This window comes from Solea solea, chromosome 19 (assembly GCF_958295425.1).
Source record: "Solea solea chromosome 19, fSolSol10.1, whole genome shotgun sequence".
NCBI lineage: Eukaryota > Metazoa > Chordata > Actinopteri > Pleuronectiformes > Soleidae > Solea > Solea solea.
This window is the reverse complement of record NC_081152.1, coordinates 4,939,463-4,961,972: the sequence shown is the minus strand read 5'-3', so window position 1 is coordinate 4,961,972 and position 22,510 is coordinate 4,939,463. Positions and strand designations below refer to the sequence as shown.

The window sequence follows — 22,510 nt, the reverse complement described above, 5'->3', positions numbered from 1 at the left end:
TGTTCATTCCATTTTCTACCACTTATTCCCCAATCCCAGCTGACCTTGGGGCGAGAGGAAGACTTAATCCAGGATTGATTTGTCTAGATTTGTGTAATTGTTTATTTGAATGTAAATGAACTTCATTTCATTAGTGAAAGACTGATGAGTGGAGTTGAGTGACTGATTATAAAGGCGATGATCTGCTTGTGTCGAGGAGATATTTCAAAGTGATAAATTCCCTGTCAGTTGTGTTAACACTGAATTGTGTTCATATTTTTATAGCCGGGGGGGGGAAACAGTTGATAGACCTCTGAGTGCTGAGTGGAAAATGTGACAGATGCCTCTGGGTGCCAGTCTGACACGCTGAGCATTTGAGTTATTCTACAGAGGTCTTCTGGGTTTTGGAGAAGCCGAGGAGAGGGATCCATATTAATGCAATAAACTTACACCGTCTTTGTTTGTTCAGATGGTTTTTCTTGTGGCAGGGGGGGGGGGGGAGTCTAATGGGCACATCAATTATAAATTGTGCGTAAATGTTACTGATGTGGGGGCTCGCTCCCTGGGTTGTAGAATAACTCATCTCTATGGCTCCAGCGGGCCTTTGGACAAACACCACAGCGATGGTGGACAACAAAGACCGACAGGCTCCCCGCGCTCCGACTGTTTCACGGAGCTGATTCTGACTCTCAGGATCCATCAATCGATGCCAGACACAGACGCGCCGGCCGTTCCCGAACCCCCTGTTGTACACATGTTAACATGATGGGTAATACGATTATGTCAGATGACAAGATTGTTGTTTTAATGGAACAAACACCTACCAGCTTCACTTAAAACTCACTCGTCGTGTCAATTGAATCCACAGAGATCCAACTGTAAACACATGAAGTTGTGTTTTTACAGCGCGTTGTGTATGTCATGCGCTGGAAGGCGAAAGGTCCCACACTGTAGCTACTCCTCATAAAAACCACCACTTTTTTACACTTTAACACGTTGTATTATAAAAACAAAACACAAGGGGTTGATTTGTCACATTTAGCCTTGCTGGCGCACAGATTCTTTCCACAAGGTTGGCCTCGCTGTGTCTCCTGTTTTCAGTCTTTATGATATGCTAGGGTTGTTGGAACAGTCAAAGCAAAGCAGGCAGGCAGGCAGGCAGGCAGGCACCTGGAGCCCTGAGTTCAGCAGCTGATCACTGTGTATGAGTCCACAGTGGGGTTTTGTGAAGACCAGCATCCATTTAATGATTTGTATCGTGATCTGCGGGAGACTGTGAGGACGTCAGGCTTGGGAAACCTCCAAAGCCATTATCTTGGTGCAGTTTGGTTTGATGATCAGTTTTTCTTGAAAGAATGTGGATGGTAATTGACTGTAGATTTATATTTAAATGTCAGTAGAGTTTTTTGTATGAATTAAAGCTGCAGTGTGTAACAAATGTCTGTTACATTCAAACCATTGAGTTCAAACTTTCCTGGTTGAGTCTAACAGCTCCACGTGACCCTCTCTCTGTGTTTCGCCGCATAGTGGTACTCAAATGTCAAGGCTCAAACGGCAACCTTGCGTTAATAAAGTGAGATAACTACAAACTAAGATTGATACAGCCGAGATTAACGCGATCAAATAATTTCATGAACGCCGGGGATTATCCACGCGATACAGTCACTAAGAGGGATGAGATAGTAGCTGAAGATGGAGAGAGGGGAGGGATTGTTGGGCGGAAGGTTTCATTATAAGAAGCTGAGCGACGGAACCATCGATAAAACAGAGTTTTATGCAATATGACAATTTATTGACAATGACTGGAAGTTGCGATGCTTTGCCTTGACGGTCACAAAAACAGTTGCGCGACTAATTGCTGCAACATTGCGCAGAGGAAGTGGAAAAGTAAGTGACAAACTAATCACTCCAGGCACCGATAGTGTCCGTAATATGCTGGCAGCTGCCTGGAGACTTCCGTTTGGACACTGACCCTGTGGCTTAAAGTGACAGATGTGAATGTCTGAGTTTCTAAGGACGTTCTCGGGTGGATTTTTTTGTTGTTGTGATGTTAACACATGTTCTTATTGCATACAGGATGGGAGTCATCCATGCTGGCCTTTATTTAAAGATAAAGGCACTTGATAGGCCTGAGTTTATAGTCCTGACATAGTTCTCTGTGCAGTGTTTAAAAAAAGAAAGACACAATTAAACAATAGTGTCTGAAATCTTTTCTTTTCACAAAGACGAAACAGAGGCTGAATAATAATCTATTTTTGTAAGCCAACCGCATGAATACACGCCAAACTATTCCCTTAAATTCTTTACAATCACATTGTTCTTTATTACCTGTGACGCCCATGCACTCAGACTCACACATTGTCCCAAGTTGTGCAGAATGCACGGCCACACACGCAAAAGGCCTAACACATGCGGGCCGACACAGTTCCAGGATATGACTTCAGCTCACATATCTCACTCTGGCCTTTCACAGAAATAACATCATCATCATACACGAGAGACTGTAAGATCTCTCCATGCCGGTCTGAGTGAGACGGACAGGGAAAAGTCGAGTCACCGCTGATGGCTCACACATGTTGCTGTGCAGAGGCAGCACAGGCGGCCGGATGTCCAACAGCGAGGAGGAGGTCCACGGGCCCAGCGACACAAGGCATGACCGAGTGTCTAAATACACACAAGGTGTTGATGTAGTGCTGAGAGTGTACGCACAGTCATGCATACATCCTCCGAGACAAAGCACGGCCTGAATTAGAGCCGCAGTGCAAACAGTACATTGGTAACACATGTGTGCTGGGGTTTTCAAACGTTGGTTCCATGCTCTATTATCCTGCGTGTCAGTAGAGACTTTAATACAAACCTTTCGGCGTGGATCACGTTCGTGAAAAAGCTGACAATAGATTTGTTGTTTTTACCTCACGACTCCTGACCTTCCAGTTCTCAACATGTCATCAGCGGAATGTGTATAGTGGACGGGGATTTGGAGAGCTTTAGTTCAGCCGTGAACACAGTTGGTTTTTTTCAGTCAATTAAGGTAATTTCAGCACAATTTTGACCTTTCTTACTGAAGCACACCTGCTGAAAATGTCTGTTTTAAAAGAAAAGGAAGATGCCGCCATTGAATCTTTCAAAGCTTTCACAAAACTCACCAAAAAGAGGAAATACAGAGGTTTATTGAGTCACTGGTGAAGTTTCTTTTACTTCCTTGATGACCTCTCGAGAAAGCACGAGGAGCTGCAGTGGATTGGACTGTATGAGCACAACACCTGCTGTATGTATATATATATATACATATATATATACATATATGTATATATATATATATATATATATACATATATGTATATATATATATATATATATACATATATATATATATATACATATATATATATATATACATATATATATACATATATACATATATATATACATAGTATATATATATATACACATAGTATATATATATATACATAGTATATATATATATATATATATATATATATATATATATATATATATATATATATATATACATACATATATTTATTGATCAGTCACATGATTAGAAGAGGAAACAGTTGGAATCCAGTTATCTGCTTTATTGCTGTAGCTAATAGAATCGAATCGGCATCTTTGTTACCAGAGAGGAGAGCATTGGAAAACCGCCTGTACAGAGTTTCCATTCTTTGGCCTGTTTTTGCACACTGTGAAAAAAACTTCAACAAACTATTATTATAAATGTTTTAAACTCTTCAAATTTAACACGCAAAATCCGGTGTTTGCGTACAACTGCAGCGTTTTCTTCTAAATAAAACATTTTCCTTATTTCAAATGGTCAATACACTATTATAACATGCAGTAAATTGGAAATAACTGCCAGATATTGAAAGTTATTCTGGAAAAACAGGCAAAAGCACTTAGTTAAATGTCAAGACAGACATTTGAAGGGTTAAATTACAATGTATGATGTGTGTGTATATATACACATATATATATACATATATATACATACATATATGTGTATATACATTCATATATATATATACATATATATACATATATACACATATGCATACACACAAGAGGCTTACAATAATGACACAAAACACACTTAAAGTAGTCATTTTCATATATTTGTATATATTCATATATTACACATTTAATACAGGCACAATGAGAAATCATAAAGTAAAGACAAAAAAAGTGGCTGATATTGGTAAATATGTACAATTTATGAGAATCATTTACACATTTTTTTTGCCCTTCATAGAACATGTAAGGAAAGAAAAAAAACCAAAGCGACCTGAAAAAAATGAGCCTTCACAAATTTATGTAGAAAGTTTTGCGGGGACAGCGAGAACCAGCTCGCTAATACTGAATATGATGATTACAGAATCTGTGGTCTTTTCCTTAAATAAAAACAAATCATGTCATTCTAATTGTGAGAAAAACCACAGCATCATGACTTCTTTTTTTTTTTTGTTTCTGTACAAAACGCCTAATACTACAATTTTAGGATTTCATGTAAACTCATCCAACTACCAAACATTTGGCAGATTTAGGTTCAGCAGACAGAAAATATCCGACTCTTTTTTAAAAGGCTTGAATTTTCCGGAGAGCATCATACAAACATTAGAAACCTTAAGAATGTATGATTGCACCAGATATGAGATGCTGAATGAGCTTAAATCAGCTGAATGAGTCATGTTTTGTGTCACTGAGGAGAAAACTGTGTTGAACTGTATGAAACTCCTGCCTCTTCATAAAAGGGTTTGTCGATTTTCTATCACAGCTTCCAGGCGATTTATTGCATCTGCACACATGCCACATACCATCAACCAATTTCAGGATCATTGCAAGCATGAGGTCCATGACAACATGTCCTAAAAGTGATTAATAACTACTGCACCTAGGAGTAAGACCGCCTCGACAGCTTCAGCAGCAGCTCTCTGTTCGTTAAAAGACAACGAGGAAGCAGCGAGAGTCAAACATTGCCATTTTTTCATCCATCCATTTCCTGCACCTGCTTCATAGTTGCAAGAGGCGAACACTAATCCCAGCATTCAGTGTGTGAGCGGCAGAATAGATTAGTAATCTATCACAGGGAACTGGAAACACTGTCTTTACAGTAATGACACTGGATCACACAGTGCTGACGAGTCGCGATAAGGCATTTCGATCATTAATTTGGCCTTGAACGTGCTACGTGAGAGGAAAGAGAAAGAAATGAGATCAAACATGACTTGATTCGTTGGTGGAAGACAGTTTGTAATAAAAAGACAGAACACGTTCCCTTCAGTATCCAAATAACAGAGTAAAATAAACATAACTGGCACAATGTTGGTGCTATTCTCATTAGTTGTGCTGTAGTATACAAAACATGAAGAGAAAAGTTAAGAAGATTCAGGCACGTCCTCGGGCACAAATGTACGATTAAAAACACTCACTGCCAGTTTTTAAAAAAGCTACAACTTTGGGGCCGATGTCCCTCCATTTTTTTTTTTTTTTTTTTTAAAAAAGCATCTAACATTTGACACAATGTTTTACAGTCGAGATGCGGAGCTGTTTTATTTAATTAAGAATAAGAATTAGAAAAGACAAACTATGACTTTTTAAGAGCCCATTGGGGGCGATTGTTTAAAAAGAAAGCTTGTAGCTTAAATCTGGGAAAACCCAAACCTGGGTAAGACACTGAAGCACTTTTTTTGCCCATAGATCCACAGTAAACGAGGAGGCACTGAGGTCCGATCTTTCTTCTTTTTTTTGCAATTGTTTGAAAGCACTTTAACGTTAATTTGAAAGATGAAGTTTGTGCCACAAGAGTGTGAGAGAGGAAAGGATGTTATTCTAGTGTCATGGCTACATTGCACATGATCAAATAGAAACAAAACAAAAAAGCCTAATCGTGAGAAGGCAAAGAGAATCATCAGTCAACAAAACTGATTTTTTGAGTGTTAAGTCAGAGCTGAAAAGTTAATATTTACAGTTCATAAATGTTTTTTTTTTAATTTTCAACACGGCTCGAAAAGGGAAAGAAAAAGAATCGAATTAGAAAAAGAGCATGTGAAAGATTGTTAGTGCACTTTTTTCTTTTTTTTTTGATGATTTCAAATACAATATAGATTTATATCTAATCCATAAATTGTTTCTGACTATACAAAAGTGAACTGATGAGAGAGCATTATTAGACTTCATATCTACACAGTTCCTGAAAGCTCATCTTAGTTTTCTTTTATTCTTTTTCTTTCTTTCTTTCTTTCTTCTTTTTTTTTTTTTTAAACAGTGTTCAATACTCAGTGCTGTTTTATTGTAGTGAGATTTTTGCCTCCTGAGCAAATGCACAGCTGTGCTCAGGTGGGTCCAGAGGTTCAGGACGTCTTTCGAAGCTGCAAATTTGTGTGTGAATCTGAGAGGTGGGACGCTTCAGAAGTCTGCCATATATCGTCCTAAAGGAAAAAGAAAAACATGAGGCGTAGTTTGACTCGCTGATACGTTCAAGTTAACAGAATGAGGTGCATATGCACGAAACATCCATCCATTCATCTTCTAACACTTCATCCTCCACATCAGGGGGTCACACGCTGGACACAACAACCATTCACTCTCACACCTACGGTCAATTTAGAGTGTCCAATCGACCTAATCCCCAAATCTACTTGTCTTTGGACTGTGGGAGAAAACCCACGCACACACACACACAGGGAGAACATGCAAACTCCATGCAGAAAGGCCCTTGTTCCGATTGGGTTCTCGATACCCGGGTCTTCTTGCTGCACCACTACACCAACCGCGAGGCCCAGCATGACACATACCTGTGGCAAATCTCTTCTTGCTAAGGGAAAGTCTGTATCCACTCCCCAGTAAATCCATGTCCACTCCAGACAGAGTGCTGCTTTCACTCATGAACTGCACGGCCAGAGTGGACGGGTTTGTCGGGCCACTCGACAACTCAAACTTGGCCCTCAGAGATCCGGCACCTGAGGTCAAACACAAACAATGACACTTAAACTGGTCCTGCTCTCCTCCTCCTCCATAAGGGATTATATGCAAGACATATATTATATTATGTCATCAGAGATTAAAGAAACATGTTAAATCTAAATACTGGCTTCACCAATTACAAGGTCTTTTCAGTAGAATCCACTTCTATGAGCACTTCTTGGTGTTTTGAGCCACAGTGCCGCTGTATGACGCTGTTTCACTTTACTTGCACTATGTGCAACTTATTTGACAGTGGTTTGAATTTAACAAACATTAGCTTGCATTTTAGTTACATAATACAGCTTTAACTCCTTTCTAACATAAGAAAAGAAAAGAAAAGCATTTCTTACCTTCATTTTCAGTCTTTTCTGAGATGTCACCAAGCTTCCACAAACACTTGTTCTGCTCTGAATTCCTACAATTCCCAAAAAAGAGTTAAACCTCAAGCACATAGAACAAACACTTGTGGACTTAAAATTGTAAAGCTCAAGACATTATTCAAATTATATAAAATTTTAAAAGGTGTTTCTGGGATTTCACATTCACAAAACAGACAAAAAAGTGTTTTTTTGTGATGTCCGAATATATTGATTTATTTGTTACTGTTTTAAATGTGTTATCCGTCCCTTTCACTTTTGTTTTGGTTCTGTTTAAAACTTTGGTTTCTTTAAAGCACTTTGGCTCAACTCCTGCTGTTTTTAACTATATTAAACAACACAACTAACAAAAAAAAGTTTGTGTTTACACCACATTTGAAACGATTCCCATGAAACGTTCTTGAGAAAACAAAACACCACTAACTGATGACAGGAGTTGAGGCATGAAAAATAGAATACCTTAAGTTGTTTAACTAAGACACAAACATTCTTCAGTGCATCACACTTCCTGTGCTGCTGCTGCTGCTACAACCAAACATCACATCTCACCACATGGAGTTGGGCAGAGACTGCATGGAGGTGACTCCTCCGTCAACAGGCACTAAGATCTGTACGTTGGTGAGAGGTCCAGGAGAGGCCATGGAGTCCGGGTTGTAGCGATAATCCACCCTCAAATCCGTCGTAGTTGCTGCGCACTTCCAGTACACGGCCAGGTTCAGAGGAGTGGAATGGATCCCATCAGACAACACCTGGACATGGCAGCACAGTTAGATTCTGAGCGAAGCAGTTAGTTATTTAACCTCTAAAGCATAAATAACGACGTGAAGTGAAATACAGCAGCCGGGAATCTATTCTTAGACGAACAAATCCACTGTTTTTGCTCTGAAAACAGAAATGAGAGGCAAAGCAAAACAAACCAAAGCCGTTTCCTCAATTTAACACAAACCAGGATAAAGATGTATTCTTTTGAATTCTACACTTACTTCAAAATGACATAAACAACGTCACGTTTAAACTGGTTCATTTGCGAAGAGCAAATTGTGCAATTATTTTTTACCCTTTTGTTTTTTTTGGTTTGCCCAGTGTATTACACATCATTTGAGACTAGGCCTGCAGTTAACTGTGTAACTGTGATCAAGGTTCAAACCAGATAATCACAGGGTTTAAGGGTCATATACTATATATTATAAAGACCACAGATTAATCTCATTCCTATCTGGTCCAGAAAGTGTGTGTTAGGCTAGACCAGAACATTAGAACAGATTATTCTAAGATTATTACAAACTGAGGCTGCACGGACAAACACACACAGCACTATGATAATATTGTGATATCAGTGCTTGTTAACTTTCGTCAAAGATGGCAGATTTCTCCCTTCCTCCTGATTTCTAACAGCATTCTTTCACGACATTTATTATATGTGGATTACGCTGGCGGCTCAGTGCTGGCTCACAGACCTGGTATTTTAGGATGTCCACATTATAGTAGGAAGCTGAAGGAGTCTGATCTAAGGCTTTTCTGAGGTAGGACGTCAGTGCTTGCATGTTGAACCAGAAGTCCTTGGAATCCGAGTCACTTTGGGAAGGATCACTAGGTAAAAGGCAAACAGTTAGAAAGACACACACGCACACATGCACACGCACACAGAATAATCGGGGGCTCAATTATTCATTGCGCTGCTTGGCTTTGTGTGTAAAGCTCCGATAGCATGGAAAGAATTACCCTGCTACATCCAACCAGCTAATAAATCATGAATTCCATTGAATTCAATTAGGCCAGCCATGAGGTCTTGACGGAACCAGAGTGAGAAACGTAAAAAGAACTGGTCAAAACGTTAGGTCCCCCATGTTATAATGACATGTTAAAAAGCTGAGGTAAAATACACACTTAACACCTCTGACTGAGACAAAATAGGTGAGAGGCAAAATGAATGAAGAGTGTTAAATGAAGCAGCTGTTAAATAAACTCTCCTGTTCTTTGCTATTTTTGGGCACAAAGTATTTCAGAAGAGACATGGGCTGTTGAGAACCTGGCTGTTAATGTCTGGTGGAAAATACTTCCCTGACAATTTAATGATAGGTTTATGTCAGATTACTAATTGAATTTCCTGCTGCTGACGCAAACTACATTTCCTTCATTCTCACTTGCATCATCGAGGCTAAAGCCCTCCTTTGACTTAACCGCAGCTCAAACAACTTATCAGCTCATCATCTCGGGGCAACTCTCGGGTCGTTCACTTGCAAATGCAAACACAGCAGTTTGACTTCATCCGTCTCATCTGGACGCCTCACCTGTAAATCAGCTGCTGGTTGGGGAGGATCTGCTCCAGCCTGCTGATGTTCTTCAGTTTGAAGGTGAGGACAGCCGGCGAGGGGTTACTGGTGAACACCTTGATGATGCCCGTGGGGAACGACAGAGTCATGTCTCCTGTAATCTTCACAATGCACCTGTAGAGTGCGACAACAAAGGAGAAGAAAGACTCAAGACTCAACTAATGATCTTTTGTTACTCTTTTTTTACCGCCATTTCAAGACATTAAATTCTATTCAACAAGCAGCTGTGTGAAAATCACAAAAACCTTACATTTAAAGAACTGAAAACAGCAAATATTTTGACTTTTCGACTTCATTTATTATCAGGATTGTTAATTCTTTCAGCTACAGTTTTCTTTTCATCACAACTAAATACAAGGCCATATTTAGTATTAAGCCCACTAATCCACTCTTAATATTAAGTTCTAACCAAAGCCTATTTAGATTAGATATCCAGCTTTCTCGTTCAATCCAACATAGGTTCAACATTTCACATAATGTTAACCTCCACAGTCCACATTGATCTACTTTCATAACAGGTTCCGAGAAGAGTCTTTATTAATTTGGGGTCCAGCCTGGCCTGTGGTGGTTAACGACACTCAGCGGGTCTCAACCTGACACCGCGCCTCCACTGCATCGCTTATGAAATGTTCCATTTGCTAATCCCTACAAAAATAAGCTCTTTTTTTTCCTTTTTCTTTTTTGCACAGCGGCAATTTAACAGCAGTTAACTAATAAAAGGCTGTATGTTTTCTCTGCCCCAGCCAATAATCTGCCCCATGTAGGTTATCCACTCTGAAAGAATGGTGTTGGACTAACGCAAAACATTCCACGCATGCAGCGTGAGAGGCAGAGGCTCCCAGCACAATGTTCAGCCAAATGTCTGAGTGTAGTGTACATTGGCCACAGACCATGAAACACAGCGCCATGTAACGTACAGTATAACTTACAAAAACGCCTCGTGTGTCATATGGGCAGAAATGTGTACACGTGCGGGTCCACGTCGGGACCTTTGAGCAGCGCGAGGTCATGTGAGACTCACTTTGAGGGATCAGCTCCTTTGAAGTAGGCATTAACTGACTCGGTGAAGGCCACAGCAATGGGCAAAGCATCTTGGGATGCCAGGGTCACAGGGCTGGGACCGCGAGACGTCCCTGAGAGAATGGGAAAAGGCACAGAGATTCAGGTCTGTTGACTCAGCTGCGGATCAGACTCTCATAACATCGTGGTCCAGAGCTCACATCAGAGGTAGTAAGGTTTGATCATGCCATGATGCATATAATATAATTAAGAATATTTGTATTATTACGTTTAATGAGGTTTGCAAACCAGTACATTTCTCACATGAACTGAAATAAGACACGGTTTTAGAGCAGTGCGTGCTACATCTGCATTAGTTATAATTAAGTACTATTAAACAGTCGGAATGACCTCAGACGGCATATTAAAACTTACTTTAACAAGGATGTTCCAGTTATATCATTCGTTATTCAAACAAACAGCACATTTTTATGTTAAATGATGAGCGGGTGAGGCAAATGAACATGGAGAACGCAGAACGGACAGATGCAATCACTGCAGAGCAAAGACGTACGTCCAGTCCTTTCAACACGTCAGTGTTAGTTTTGGATTAAACACAGAGGAGAGTCCTTTTGTATGAACGTCAACCATACCTGCTGGTGTTTCACAGCGCTTCTCAAAGGTAGGCAGCTTCGCTATGAACACGTCATCCTCTTTATGCCAAATTAAAAGGGCATGAAGAGGGAAGGAGGAGATAAACAAAGCCAGAAAGCACAAACGTGAGAGGTGATGCTGAATGCAGTTGTAAGCTGTGTAATGATGACAGGTGAACCCTCAGCTGACAAGGAGGATGTGATCACAGAGATGAACAAAGAGCTAAAGAATCTTAGCATCAGTGAAATATAAAGATGCAGTGAGATGATGACTGAAGGCACCGTGGAAAGAAATGTCTCTTAGGGAAAAGGAGAGTTTTGGAAAGGCAGACTCACTTTGGCTTAGTAGAAAAAAAGGAGAAAGGGAGAGCAGCTCTGGCTCTGGGGAGTAGAGGGGGTGAGCAAAGTAGTGCTCAGCTCCTGTAAGGAAAGGAGGGACTGAAGCGAAGAGGGAAGGGGAAGTGAGGGAAGAGGGAGAAAGGAGAACACAGCACATTGTGGTGCAAAGACAACGGCATGTAGCATATTGGTGAGGAGGTAAGCAGAAGGATAATAAAAACAGGTCCAGTCACAGAAGAGTGTGGGGAAGCTCACCGACAGTGGGGGTGTTGCCAGCGCTGAGCGAGGCATTCGAGGACAAGGAAGAGGAACTTTCTGCCCGGGCAAGGGGTGCGGCAGGAGGAGGACTGGCGTTGGACGTTTTGGGCGGGCTGAAAGGTCGTACCTGAGTGAAGGGAGTCAATCACAATAGCATCCGGGTTACAGAATTTAAATTTACAAGCAAATACTTTCACACACTTTAGATTTGCACATTAAAATAAGTCAAATTATATTGGCAAGCCACTGGAAGGCGACTCTGATGTTTGCAAAATAACTCCCTCAGCGTGATTGACAGCTGTGTCATCCAAAAGGAGCCGGTTTGGAGGCGATAGCTGTGAATTACTGGTTGTAAAAACTGTTATGGGCTGGTCAAATTGCGAATCTCAAGGCTTCAAACCAGGAGTTCCGTTTTGCATCCAGAAGACAACGTCAATTTCTATACACAGTCTATGCATAAACCAGACTTCTGTGCTTTTTCCCTGATATTTGCTGAACAGTAGTGAATTAAAACACATAAATAAACATTTTCCTTTCCCTAATTTTTGAAACTTTGGTTTAAAAGTTGTGAAATACGTAATATATGCCGCCTATGTGCTGATATTGTCATTACTCACAATCTCATTGATTCCTGTGAGTTTCCCAGTAGGGAGTTTGGGTCTGGAGGAGGGTCGTGGTGGGGGCACCAGGGCTCCAGCTGTCAGCGGTGTCGTAGGTCGGTGCGGAACCGGCACTGCACATGTAAACAAGGTTTCACTGGTGAGTTACGTATACGCCACAGGAAAAGAAAGAACCAGTACAAGCAAACATACACAGTACATCTGGACTTCACTCAAACAGATACAAAAACCATCATGCATCAGCCCTTTAACCTGTTATTTGTAAACCATCATAACAAAACAATAGGAAAAAAATTGGATATCCTTCAAAAGAAACAAGGAAAACACATTCCAAAATACATCTCATGAAAGTAAACTCAAAGACACACATGTGCAAAGCAGGCAGTGAGTAGAACCAACATATGTCTGCAAAGTAAAATAATGAGAGGAAAAAAAAGAGAAATCACCAAAATATGTAACTGTCAACTTCAAATGTGAAGCAAATGCACAAAAATAACAAAACAAAGTCAAAGCAACACACACAAAATATACAAATCAAACTCCAAACCTCAAGCATGAAACATGTTTCAGTGATCATGTTACCATTTACTACTTTGCTTGGTGGAGCTGCACCCATCGTCTTATCTGTAATCCCAGAGAAGACATCAGAGAAACCCAAGCTGCCGTCTTCTCTGCTGTCTGCTGCTGCTGCTGCTGCTGCTGCTGCTGCTGCTGCTGCTGCTGCTGCTTTGCCGTGTGTGTCAGCAGAATCATCAGAGAAGAAGCGACTTGTCCTGCCAGCGTTGGACTGCGGCCTCTGCTGGTCCTTCACACACGACCCTGAGGCCTGAGGGCGAGGTGGAGTGAAGGCGTCGCTGAACGCAACCCACTGGCTTTGGGACCAGGACACGGAGGAGAAGGCATCGACGCTCTTTGGGGGGCTGGCAGCAGGCGGGCTTCTGATGGGGTCAATGGGCTCTGTTGGCAGGGTGATGGGGGCGCTCTGGGCCCGTGCTGGCACCGGCTTGGGTGCCTGGAAAGTGTTTTCTGGTGAGTCCCACGGCGAGGATGTGGTTGAGGAGAAAGAGGAGACATCTTTGGATTGGTGGCTTTCTGCCACAAGAGACGACCGCTCCTGTTGTGGCACCGTCTCAGCTGAAGGGGGTGATGTGATTGACAGGGGCGATAAACATGACAAATGCAGAGCAGAGGACTGACAGAAACCCCTGAGACATTTCATCATATATTTATAAATACAGACAAATCAGAAAACCACACTGAGCACAATAAGTAAGTACAGTGAGCAGTGAGCTCATCGTCTAAAAGCGTCTCCTGTCTTTCCTCAGATTATTCTGCAGGTTGTCTTACACCAACAGAATAACAATGTAAACTCAGATGATCTGTCCTGTTTGGACTTCTTTCCTTATGTTGCTTTAAAAACACAAACACTGCACTGCTGACTGCCAGACCTTTTATATGAACCACCTCTGTGTTGTACTTAGTTATCATGGTGCCCTAAGTGTTTACAATGTGTTTTCTGTTTTGAACTCCTATAATTATCTGAGACACTGAATGAGTTGATGTTTTACAGCTACACTGCACAGAACATAGAAACAGCAATAATTACATTACGCCCTATTATATTACATTAGGAAGACATTTTGGAGAATTAAACCCACATACATAGGACTACATTTTTAGTTCTTGTTTCTTATTTTTCTATCATTATGGCATACTTTATTGTTGTAACATATGAGGCCCAGACAGTGGAATAAATAAAGCTGGTGTAACTTACATTCACATGCAAACAATAGCTTTGTTTTTATGTCCTCCCATAAATACCGTGCATATTGTGCAACTAGAACGTATCCTCTTATCAACAACAAACAAAAGCTGATTTTAAACATCCGTGAGGACCTTGTCTGACAATGTGAGTAATTAGATCTTGGGAAAATTTACTTTAAAACCCTCGCACATGCGTCTTAAGTAGAGGTTTCTCTGAGGTTTTACGTAAGGAGAACCATAACTTGTGCATAAATACCATGCAAAGCACTATGATGATGAATGCTTCAGGTTCTTCAAAGATGTTTCCATACTAATCACTGTCTGATGAATAGGCCACACACATTTTTTTTACCTGATGCCTCTGGCAGAAAGACGTCTGACTCATTCATCAAAGAAGACGGTGATGGAGGGATTGAAAGGAAAACAGATGCAAGGTCTAACAAGAGAGGTTCAAATAAATACATCAAATAAAGGGAAATAAAAACAAAAAATAAATAAGACTCAGACAATGGTATTGAAATTAAACAAAAAAAAATGAGGAACACAAAATATATACATATGGCTTACAATACATGGAAAAAAAATCGTTCTCAGGCTTTAATCTTTATAATATCTCACAGACTGGAACTGTCTAATGCGTCATGTGTGCATTTGGAGGTGGTAATGCTGTGACACTATACACAAAGATTTACCAGGCTGTACACCGAGACTTAATTCCATCACAACATCTTAATCACGGCACTTGTTGATGCTCTTTTGACTTTAAAGTCGCGACCTTTGACAGGAACAAGACACTGTTTGACAACATACGTGCCAGTGGGCTTTATGGCCGACCTGCTGACCTCAACTAGGTGCCAATTAACTGTGGATTACGCTTAGCCTAGGCAATGGGTCAGTGCTAATGTCACTCTGTTTAAACACTGGTGTCATGCACGTAAAGCCACGAGAGGCACACATCGCACTTTTTGTGCAACAAAAACTTGGAAAGTCAAAAGTCGCTTTCAGAAGCATGACCGTAAACACTTGAGGGGGATTTTTGTTTAGGGAACAAAAACTAAGACAGATAATGCAGCAACCTTAGGAAAATACTAAGTTAGAATAAATCTGTCAGTTTGATTCCCTGAAGTCCAATACTCGGTTGACTTTAGGGGTGAGTTCCTCCATCTGGGAGAAAATTCTTCCAACTGAGTCGTTTTGGAAAAGAAAGAGAGGGAAACTACATGGAGAGATGGTGAGATCAAAGAACAGAGAGGGAGAAAATGAATAGATTGCAGGCTCATCTCAGTGAATGAGGGAAAAACCACTAGTACTGCTTTATAAAGATATAATTCTTTTGATTAAATCATACACCTGATTGATGGAGATGCTATTTATTTGTAAGGGCACGTTTGTGTCAGCATGTCACTCTGATGATATATGGAAAACTCAAAATAAAGGAATATGAATGATCTATAAGTGACAGTCAACATGACAGGTACATGCACAGAATAACAGGTAAAATGCAGTGGGGGGGGTTACCTGCTGATGTGGACACAGAGGAGGCGGAGCCAGCAACCAGAGTGGGGCTCAGCGGGTCCAGAGACAGAAGGTCATTGTTTGTCAGTCTGACAGAAAAGAGACTGAGTTTATTCAAACTTTTCTTAATTGTTTAAGCTTCACAGTAAAAGTTAACAAGGACTATTATATTATACTATCTCTACAAGCCCAGAGATGATGTAAAACTCTAATACGCACTCGTAAGACGTTGGCACTCTGGGTTTTGCCAGCTCGTCACCTGCAGAGAGAGCGAGAGAGAGAGAGGAAAAATAAACAAAAACTGAGACCCGCAAACGTGCACAGAGCAACGAGAGTGAATACACTTACACAGCAAGTCAAAAATAAAGTCAAATCCCAACACGAGAGATTTCACCAAGCAGATTTCAAAGGCACTTGCCAGCAATTCAGCACACCTTAAACCAGAAATATAAACTGGGCTTTTGACGAGTGAGAACCACCGTCTACCATAAAAAAAAATCATAAAAAAACCATATTTGCAGTAAGATTTTAATTTGATGCATTACTTCTTTCGGCCTTATTAAATAAAACCTTACTGCAAATGGTTTAACTCAGCTGGCTAATGTGATTTTGACAAGGTAGTAACACTTTTCAACAGGGGGACGAAGGAGTGATTTAGCAACTACAAATACAATCGGGGATTGCTTTGTTATTTTGTGCCCCTGCGTAAAGTGTTACAACTAACTCATACAAGCAGAACTCAAGCACCAGGGGTGAGAGGATGAAACTGAGAGGACCCAGACTTATAACTGTACGTGTGAGTTCAGCCCTTCAAATTAAGATACTGCTGAATGTTTGCAGTGGGAGAACAAAGTGTCAGTGATGTTAGCTGCTGTCGCCACGTGAAAAGGCTCCAATGAGAGGACAGAGATAAGAGCCATGGCATATATATATATTCATTGAGGGGAGGGAGGGAGGGAGAGAGGGAAGGAGGCAGGGTTGAAAGGGAACTACTGTAGTGAAAACATACTCACCAGGACCCTTAGCTTTAGAGCTTAATGCCGATACTCCTGTGATCCCTAAGCGTATGTAGAGTATACATCTATCAATGCAATCATCTCGTGTAAATTGATCTTAACTCTATCAGCGTCTCAGCAGCGGGACGTAAAAACAATTATCACTTTATTTCAGAATATGAAAGTTTGGGAAAAAAATAAAGAAATGTATCTTTAAGATCATAAAAATGATTCCCTGGATTAATAGTCAAGGGTTGTATGCTTTTAAGTGCATTAAGACCACAGGGAGCATGATATATGGCTGTCCACACAGCAAACACGCACTTAACTGTAAAACGAGGTGAAAAAAAAGCTCAATTCTGACACGTCACAACTATAAACAACTAATTATGTAATTAATGGTGCTGGCAGCAGGGGAGGGGGAAAAACCTTTCGCTCACATTTACAGAAATGAACAGTTATTTACTTTTTCTTGGGATATGTTGGCTTTGGCTCGGTTTGTGGATTTTCCTTTTAAAGACAACCTCTTTAAAAACATCCCAGGCCAAGAAAAATTTAGCTCAGAAGTTGTACGGTGGACACCCCCCACCCCCACCCGGCCCTTCACAGTCATCAGCAACACACAGATATACACAGGTCAGACAGAGAAAATACTCACTGGACTGGTTCCTCCGCATCTGTCCCTGAAAACAACAACCAAAGAGACATTTATTAATCAAACATGCACAAAACCCAACACTATTTTCCATCTATGTTCTCTAAACTTGGCTCAATCTGTCGTGAGCAAAACTAAAAAGTGACGGGGCAGAAATGATGAGGATGCATAAAACTGAACAACACTTTTTATAAAGAAGGTCGTGTCTAACATTTAAAAACACAATCATCAATCTTTTTTATGTCAAATACGTCTTCAATAGTATTTATGGAATATAGATTATTCTAAATACATAAAACCAAATAGAGTTTAAAAAGCTTAAAGAGATGACAACTATGTTATTAATTATTCCCAGTGGCAGAGGGCATTTTCCACTTCAGAGTCAAAGCCAGTAAATCACAGGACTACTCCCAACTCACACATACCAGAAGTTAAATGTAGGGTAAAATATTCAGCGGCGCAAAACTGTGCATCTAAGCCCGTACGCCGATCAGTCAGGGACAAGAGAGTGCGTGCCCCCCCAAAAACTTCACCAACTTCCTTCCCAAAGACTTTTTGCGGGGATATAAATCTGCCATGTCATGCTGCGTAACACAAGATATGCAAGATATGCTCCTGAGGGCCACCAAGCCAATGGAAACTTAGAGCATCAATTTCAATAAAGAACTCAGTCTTACTAGGGGAATGGTTTGGGGGGGGATGTCAAGGGAGGCGGGGAGAAAAAGAAACAAAATGGGTTTAAGGAACATAGCAAAAGCGTTTAACCGCCGTAGAGCTGTGAGGCCAGGGTTTAGTCCCACAGGCGCTAAGCGGCAAATGGGTTCAATTACGTCTCTTGCTGGCCACACACACACACACACGACTTCCACTGCTGTTTCAATAAAGGGAACACCGTGGAGGGAGAACCAAACAGAAGAAGAAATGAAAAAGACAGAAAAATGAGCAGCAGGGAGGGGGGGGCCTAGAAGAAAGAAAGAAAATCTCTGGGTAATTCACACCAGATGATGCAACTTTCGTCACCACCTTGGATGTATGCTCAAAATTTAATCCACACTTTTGTGTGAATATAAAGCAGAGTGCAGAGAATAAATCCCAACAGTTAGAGAGGAAATGAAATGCAATGTAATGATTCTTTTGGTCTTCAAATGGCAATCAGTCAAACACACAGACAGCGGTTTGTGTTTTCTTTGTATTCTTTACTCCAAGGATGAGAAAGTAATTGTGGGTCTGAGTTGCGACAATAACCAAAACCAAGCGGCAAGTAACAAAGTTTATAAGAGAGAACGTGTTTCCTCCTGAATCTTGTTACGTTAAACAAAAAAAAAACAAAAAAAACCTGTAAACTTGCAGCTTATCTTCTTTAAAATTCATTCCCAGGGAAGAAAAAAAGGAAAACATTGGTTAAAAAAAAAAAAAACAGGCAACTAACCCTATAAAGTATTCAAAAATAACCACAACAGAGTCCTGTCTGGAACAAGTGGGCTCCAATAAAAGCCAAAGAGTGAAAGCAAACAAAGAAACAAGGGAAAAGAAAGAGTGAGGTACAACACAAACAGTGAGGAGGAACGGCGGTGAGAGGCAGAGGGAGAGAGAGAGAGCAAGCCAAAGCTGAGAGGAAGATGCCGTGACATTCGTTTAATGTGCAGCCGAGGAGGGCGGTGGGTGAAACCCACTAGACCCCATTCACGACACTGAGCGTGCCCTCTCAGCCGCTCCGCAACACCATTAACAACAACAACAGCTCAGTGCACACACGGTGCATGTTTGCACACAAGCAGTCATGGTGGTTTTAAATTTTAATGGCAGTTGCTATTTTCATAGAGCAGCGACGAGTGATTCAGAGACTGAGCGATGGTGCGCGACGAGGAGGTGAATGAAGGGCTCCATGACTGAGGTCACGGATCTGACCGGGCTCTCGCTCTCTCTGTGCTTGTGTTTTTGTGTGTGTCTAAGTGTTGCATGGACGGCTACTTCTTCCAAAAAACCTCCACTGCAAGTGCCTGCAAAGAGCACTGTGTGGGGCAGTCACTCTGCAGTTAAGGCCAACAACATCACATACTTAACTTAGAAAATATTATCTCGGAGTTTCTGGATATTTTTTCTTTTCTTTTGTTTCTTCAACGCAGCACTGAGCTCTCAGTAAAAACACAACGTGAATTGTGTGCAAACAGGAACAGCACTGAATCACAAGGCAATCTGGCATATTAAATAAATTGGACGTAACGCATATGCCTACCAATTGTAAATAAAATAAGCTCCAAGAAATGGTGACTGATGGCGGGTTCACTGACAGAGGTTACATATTCTTCTGTTGCCCTCTAGTGTTGCAAAAGCAGAGCAGCAGAGCAGCAGAGCAGGACGGCAACAGGTTTGTTCACATGAATGACACAGAGCCCTACCGAGGTCGAGGGTGAGAGGATGATGTTTCCAATGGAGGCTTTCAGCTCGTCAATGGTGGCTCGGTTCTGGTGCGTGCCGTTGTTTGGCTGGACGGGCTTGATTTCTACATGGAACTTCCTGGGTTCATCCTCGTCCTCTGAGTCGCTGGACGAATAGAAGGAATTCTCTTTGGCATGTGAAGCGGGGAAAGGTTAAGGAGACGACAACAACAGAAAAAGCAGAAAAATAAAGCTTCGGTTCAGCCCCTGTGGCCCCAGCTTCAGATTGCAAATAGAAAAATTGCACTGATAAGATTATGTCTGACAGGCTGGACTAAGACTGAGTGTGTGAACAGCATTAGGGCAAATGAAAAGGATATCATTTTCATTTGCTTCTGGTCTGATACAGAAACCCTCTGCATCAACTTGGGGAACATTCTAAAAACAAACAAAAAAAAGAAGAGGTTAAAGGTTAAAAATCAACAGCTAAATTAAACAAACACAAATTATATTTAGCAACATATACAATTTTATAAACTTACTCCAACTTCTCAAATGCATTTTAATATTAGACATGGAATGATATCAAACTGCTTGAAATGAGATGATGCAAATTCTGTGTATGATATATAATTCAACTGCTCACTGTTATTTTCTTGGTAATTTAATCTTCCTTCTCATGCAAAACATTATGCAAACTTTTGCCAAATTAAGTTCAAAGCATGTTTTTTAAACTTAGTCTAAATTAAAATTTTGTTTATCTAAATTTGTCTCAAAGTCATAAAAGCTAATCAACTAATTTAGAAAGTAATTACTCAATTTAAATATCCTTCATGGCGTTTTGCTTTTAAGGTTTTACGTTGTCACTCTTTTCGGTTTTTGGGAAAATAAAATGTTTATAAGATAAATGAACATATACACACGCAGAGAAACAGTGATTCTGCTTTTAAGGTTTTACGTTGTCACTCTTTTCGTTTTTTGGGAAAATAAAATGTTTATAAGATAAATGAACACATACACACGCAGAGAAACAGTGATTCTGCACGATGCCAACACATGCCGTTGCATCATATGTAACGAGAGCTGAGTGGCGCACACTAATATTTTGACATTTTGTACATTAAACACTCAAGGAAAATGGGTTTCGGTTAAAAAAGCATGACAAAAATGCTCTGGTTGTTTAAAAACCCACATTTCGACACGTATTAATTATATGCATTTATTAACACAACAGTGAAAGTCTGTGTATGAATATTTACTCTGTGTGTGCACATGTGTCTGGGTTTAGCTTACAGCGTTCTGGATGTCTATGGCCCCATAGTATCCAGGGGGAGCGCCGTTGGCAGTGTTCTACAAGCACAAACAGAGAGATATGAATGAATGAATGAACGAATGAACAAATGAATGAGCAAATCTACAGCACAAACAAAAGAGAGAGAGAATAAAAACTAACAAGGATCTTTTCTACCTCCTGCTGTTTGAGATCAAAATAACACACAGGGCTAAATTAATATTTTAAGCATGAACTGAAAGCGTTTCTTCATTGGCTGTTTTGGTGAATATTATACTCACAGCAGCTTCAACTTCTGTTGACTCCCTGCAACACAAAGCAATCACATACTCATGAGAAATGTAGTTTTTAACAGGAGACAAATAATAAAAAAAAAACCTGTATAAATCACACTAAAAATCAAATCAGTTGATAATAATAACTGTGATAACTGTTAGATAATAGAAGCTGATTTTGTTTGACCTCATTTACACATCTGAGTAAAGATATTTAAATGGAATATGATTTAAAGAAAGTTGATGAGGTGATAATTATCATGATTCAATTATTGCCCAGTCCTGGTTTTAATCAATTAATGTCTCACGTTGAGTCAGTGTCCTTGTCTTTCCTACGACCTGGGATGCCAAATGGTTTTCGCTTTCTGGGTTTAGCGCCTGAAAACAAAAACAGAGCACTTGTAAACATGGAGTGAAGACATGAAATGTACATGATCTAAAAATTGTGGCTTTGACAACTGATACATACATATTTTAAAAGGCCACATGCAGCGTATTTGTGAAAGCTTGTCTTGTATATCTTTAATGTGTGTAACGGGACCCACCTTCAGTAGCAATAGCTGTGTTGCACTCTTCAAACTCAATGGGCCCTGATGAGACAAAAACAAAATCATTTAGGTTCAGTTGGCAAGGAAAGGGTCAACAACTCCCTGCTGTGAATGCTGTGAATGTGCATCACGCAATAGTGTGTGGCGTGCCATACAGTGTGCGTGCGTGCGCACACACCCACACACACACACACGGGGCTCGGCTGGTCCCAGAGGGCAGACAGGGTCAACAGCGGAGTCAATTGTGTGTCTGGTGGCACTCACTGAGATGTGACACTCGCTCTTGGTTACATAAAGCACGACTGTACGACACAGATTCTTTCTTACAGCAACACACACAAATAGGAGCACGGACACCACAGTCATTGTCCAATTCTACGTGTGTGTGTGTGTGTCTGTGGTGTGTGTGTGTGTGTGTTCTCACTGCAAACAGCAGGTATGTAATGAGCTGAAGCTAAACCTGCCCACATGGGACACGCAAAGTCACTAACCCTATTACAATAAGACAAACAAGTCCAAGATTACATGCAGAGAAGTGTTTTAAGCCACA

General features: G+C 40.6%; 1 protein-coding gene across 10 annotated transcripts in view; it reads right to left on the bottom strand.

Annotated features, from left to right (window-relative positions):
* Nucleotides 1-4,090: 4,090 nt before the first annotated feature.
* The window catches only part of fcho2 (FCH and mu domain containing endocytic adaptor 2), a 42,143-nt gene continuing 23,723 nt past the window's right edge, over nucleotides 4,091-22,510 (bottom strand). Inside the window, exons 9-31 of one of the 10 annotated variants that reach the window (XM_058617052.1) lie at nucleotides 21,958-22,002; nucleotides 21,721-21,790; nucleotides 21,419-21,443; nucleotides 21,140-21,196; nucleotides 20,227-20,284; nucleotides 19,868-20,043; nucleotides 17,472-17,496; nucleotides 16,832-16,876; nucleotides 16,038-16,077; nucleotides 15,822-15,907; nucleotides 14,656-14,739; nucleotides 13,122-13,673; nucleotides 12,537-12,652; nucleotides 11,917-12,046; nucleotides 11,659-11,760; nucleotides 11,323-11,382; nucleotides 10,692-10,803; nucleotides 9,629-9,784; nucleotides 8,795-8,927; nucleotides 7,887-8,086; nucleotides 7,311-7,375; nucleotides 6,792-6,956; nucleotides 4,091-6,425 (exon numbers count right to left, since the gene is read on the bottom strand). In XM_058617052.1, the coding sequence (XP_058473035.1) occupies nucleotides 6,403-6,425; nucleotides 6,792-6,956; nucleotides 7,311-7,375; nucleotides 7,887-8,086; nucleotides 8,795-8,927; nucleotides 9,629-9,784; nucleotides 10,692-10,803; nucleotides 11,323-11,382; nucleotides 11,659-11,760; nucleotides 11,917-12,046; nucleotides 12,537-12,652; nucleotides 13,122-13,673; nucleotides 14,656-14,739; nucleotides 15,822-15,907; nucleotides 16,038-16,077; nucleotides 16,832-16,876; nucleotides 17,472-17,496; nucleotides 19,868-20,043; nucleotides 20,227-20,284; nucleotides 21,140-21,196; nucleotides 21,419-21,443; nucleotides 21,721-21,790; nucleotides 21,958-22,002 (2,525 nt within the window). In that variant the 3' untranslated portion in view covers nucleotides 4,091-6,402. The remainder of the gene's footprint in view (nucleotides 6,426-6,791; nucleotides 6,957-7,310; nucleotides 7,376-7,886; nucleotides 8,087-8,794; nucleotides 8,928-9,628; nucleotides 9,785-10,691; nucleotides 10,804-11,322; nucleotides 11,383-11,658; nucleotides 11,761-11,916; nucleotides 12,047-12,536; nucleotides 12,653-13,121; nucleotides 13,674-14,655; nucleotides 14,740-15,821; nucleotides 15,908-16,037; nucleotides 16,078-16,831; nucleotides 16,877-17,471; nucleotides 17,497-19,867; nucleotides 20,044-20,226; nucleotides 20,285-21,139; nucleotides 21,197-21,418; nucleotides 21,444-21,720; nucleotides 21,791-21,957; nucleotides 22,003-22,510) is intronic. The other 9 variants (XM_058617054.1, XM_058617056.1, XM_058617055.1 and 6 more) reach the window with 9 other exon arrangements.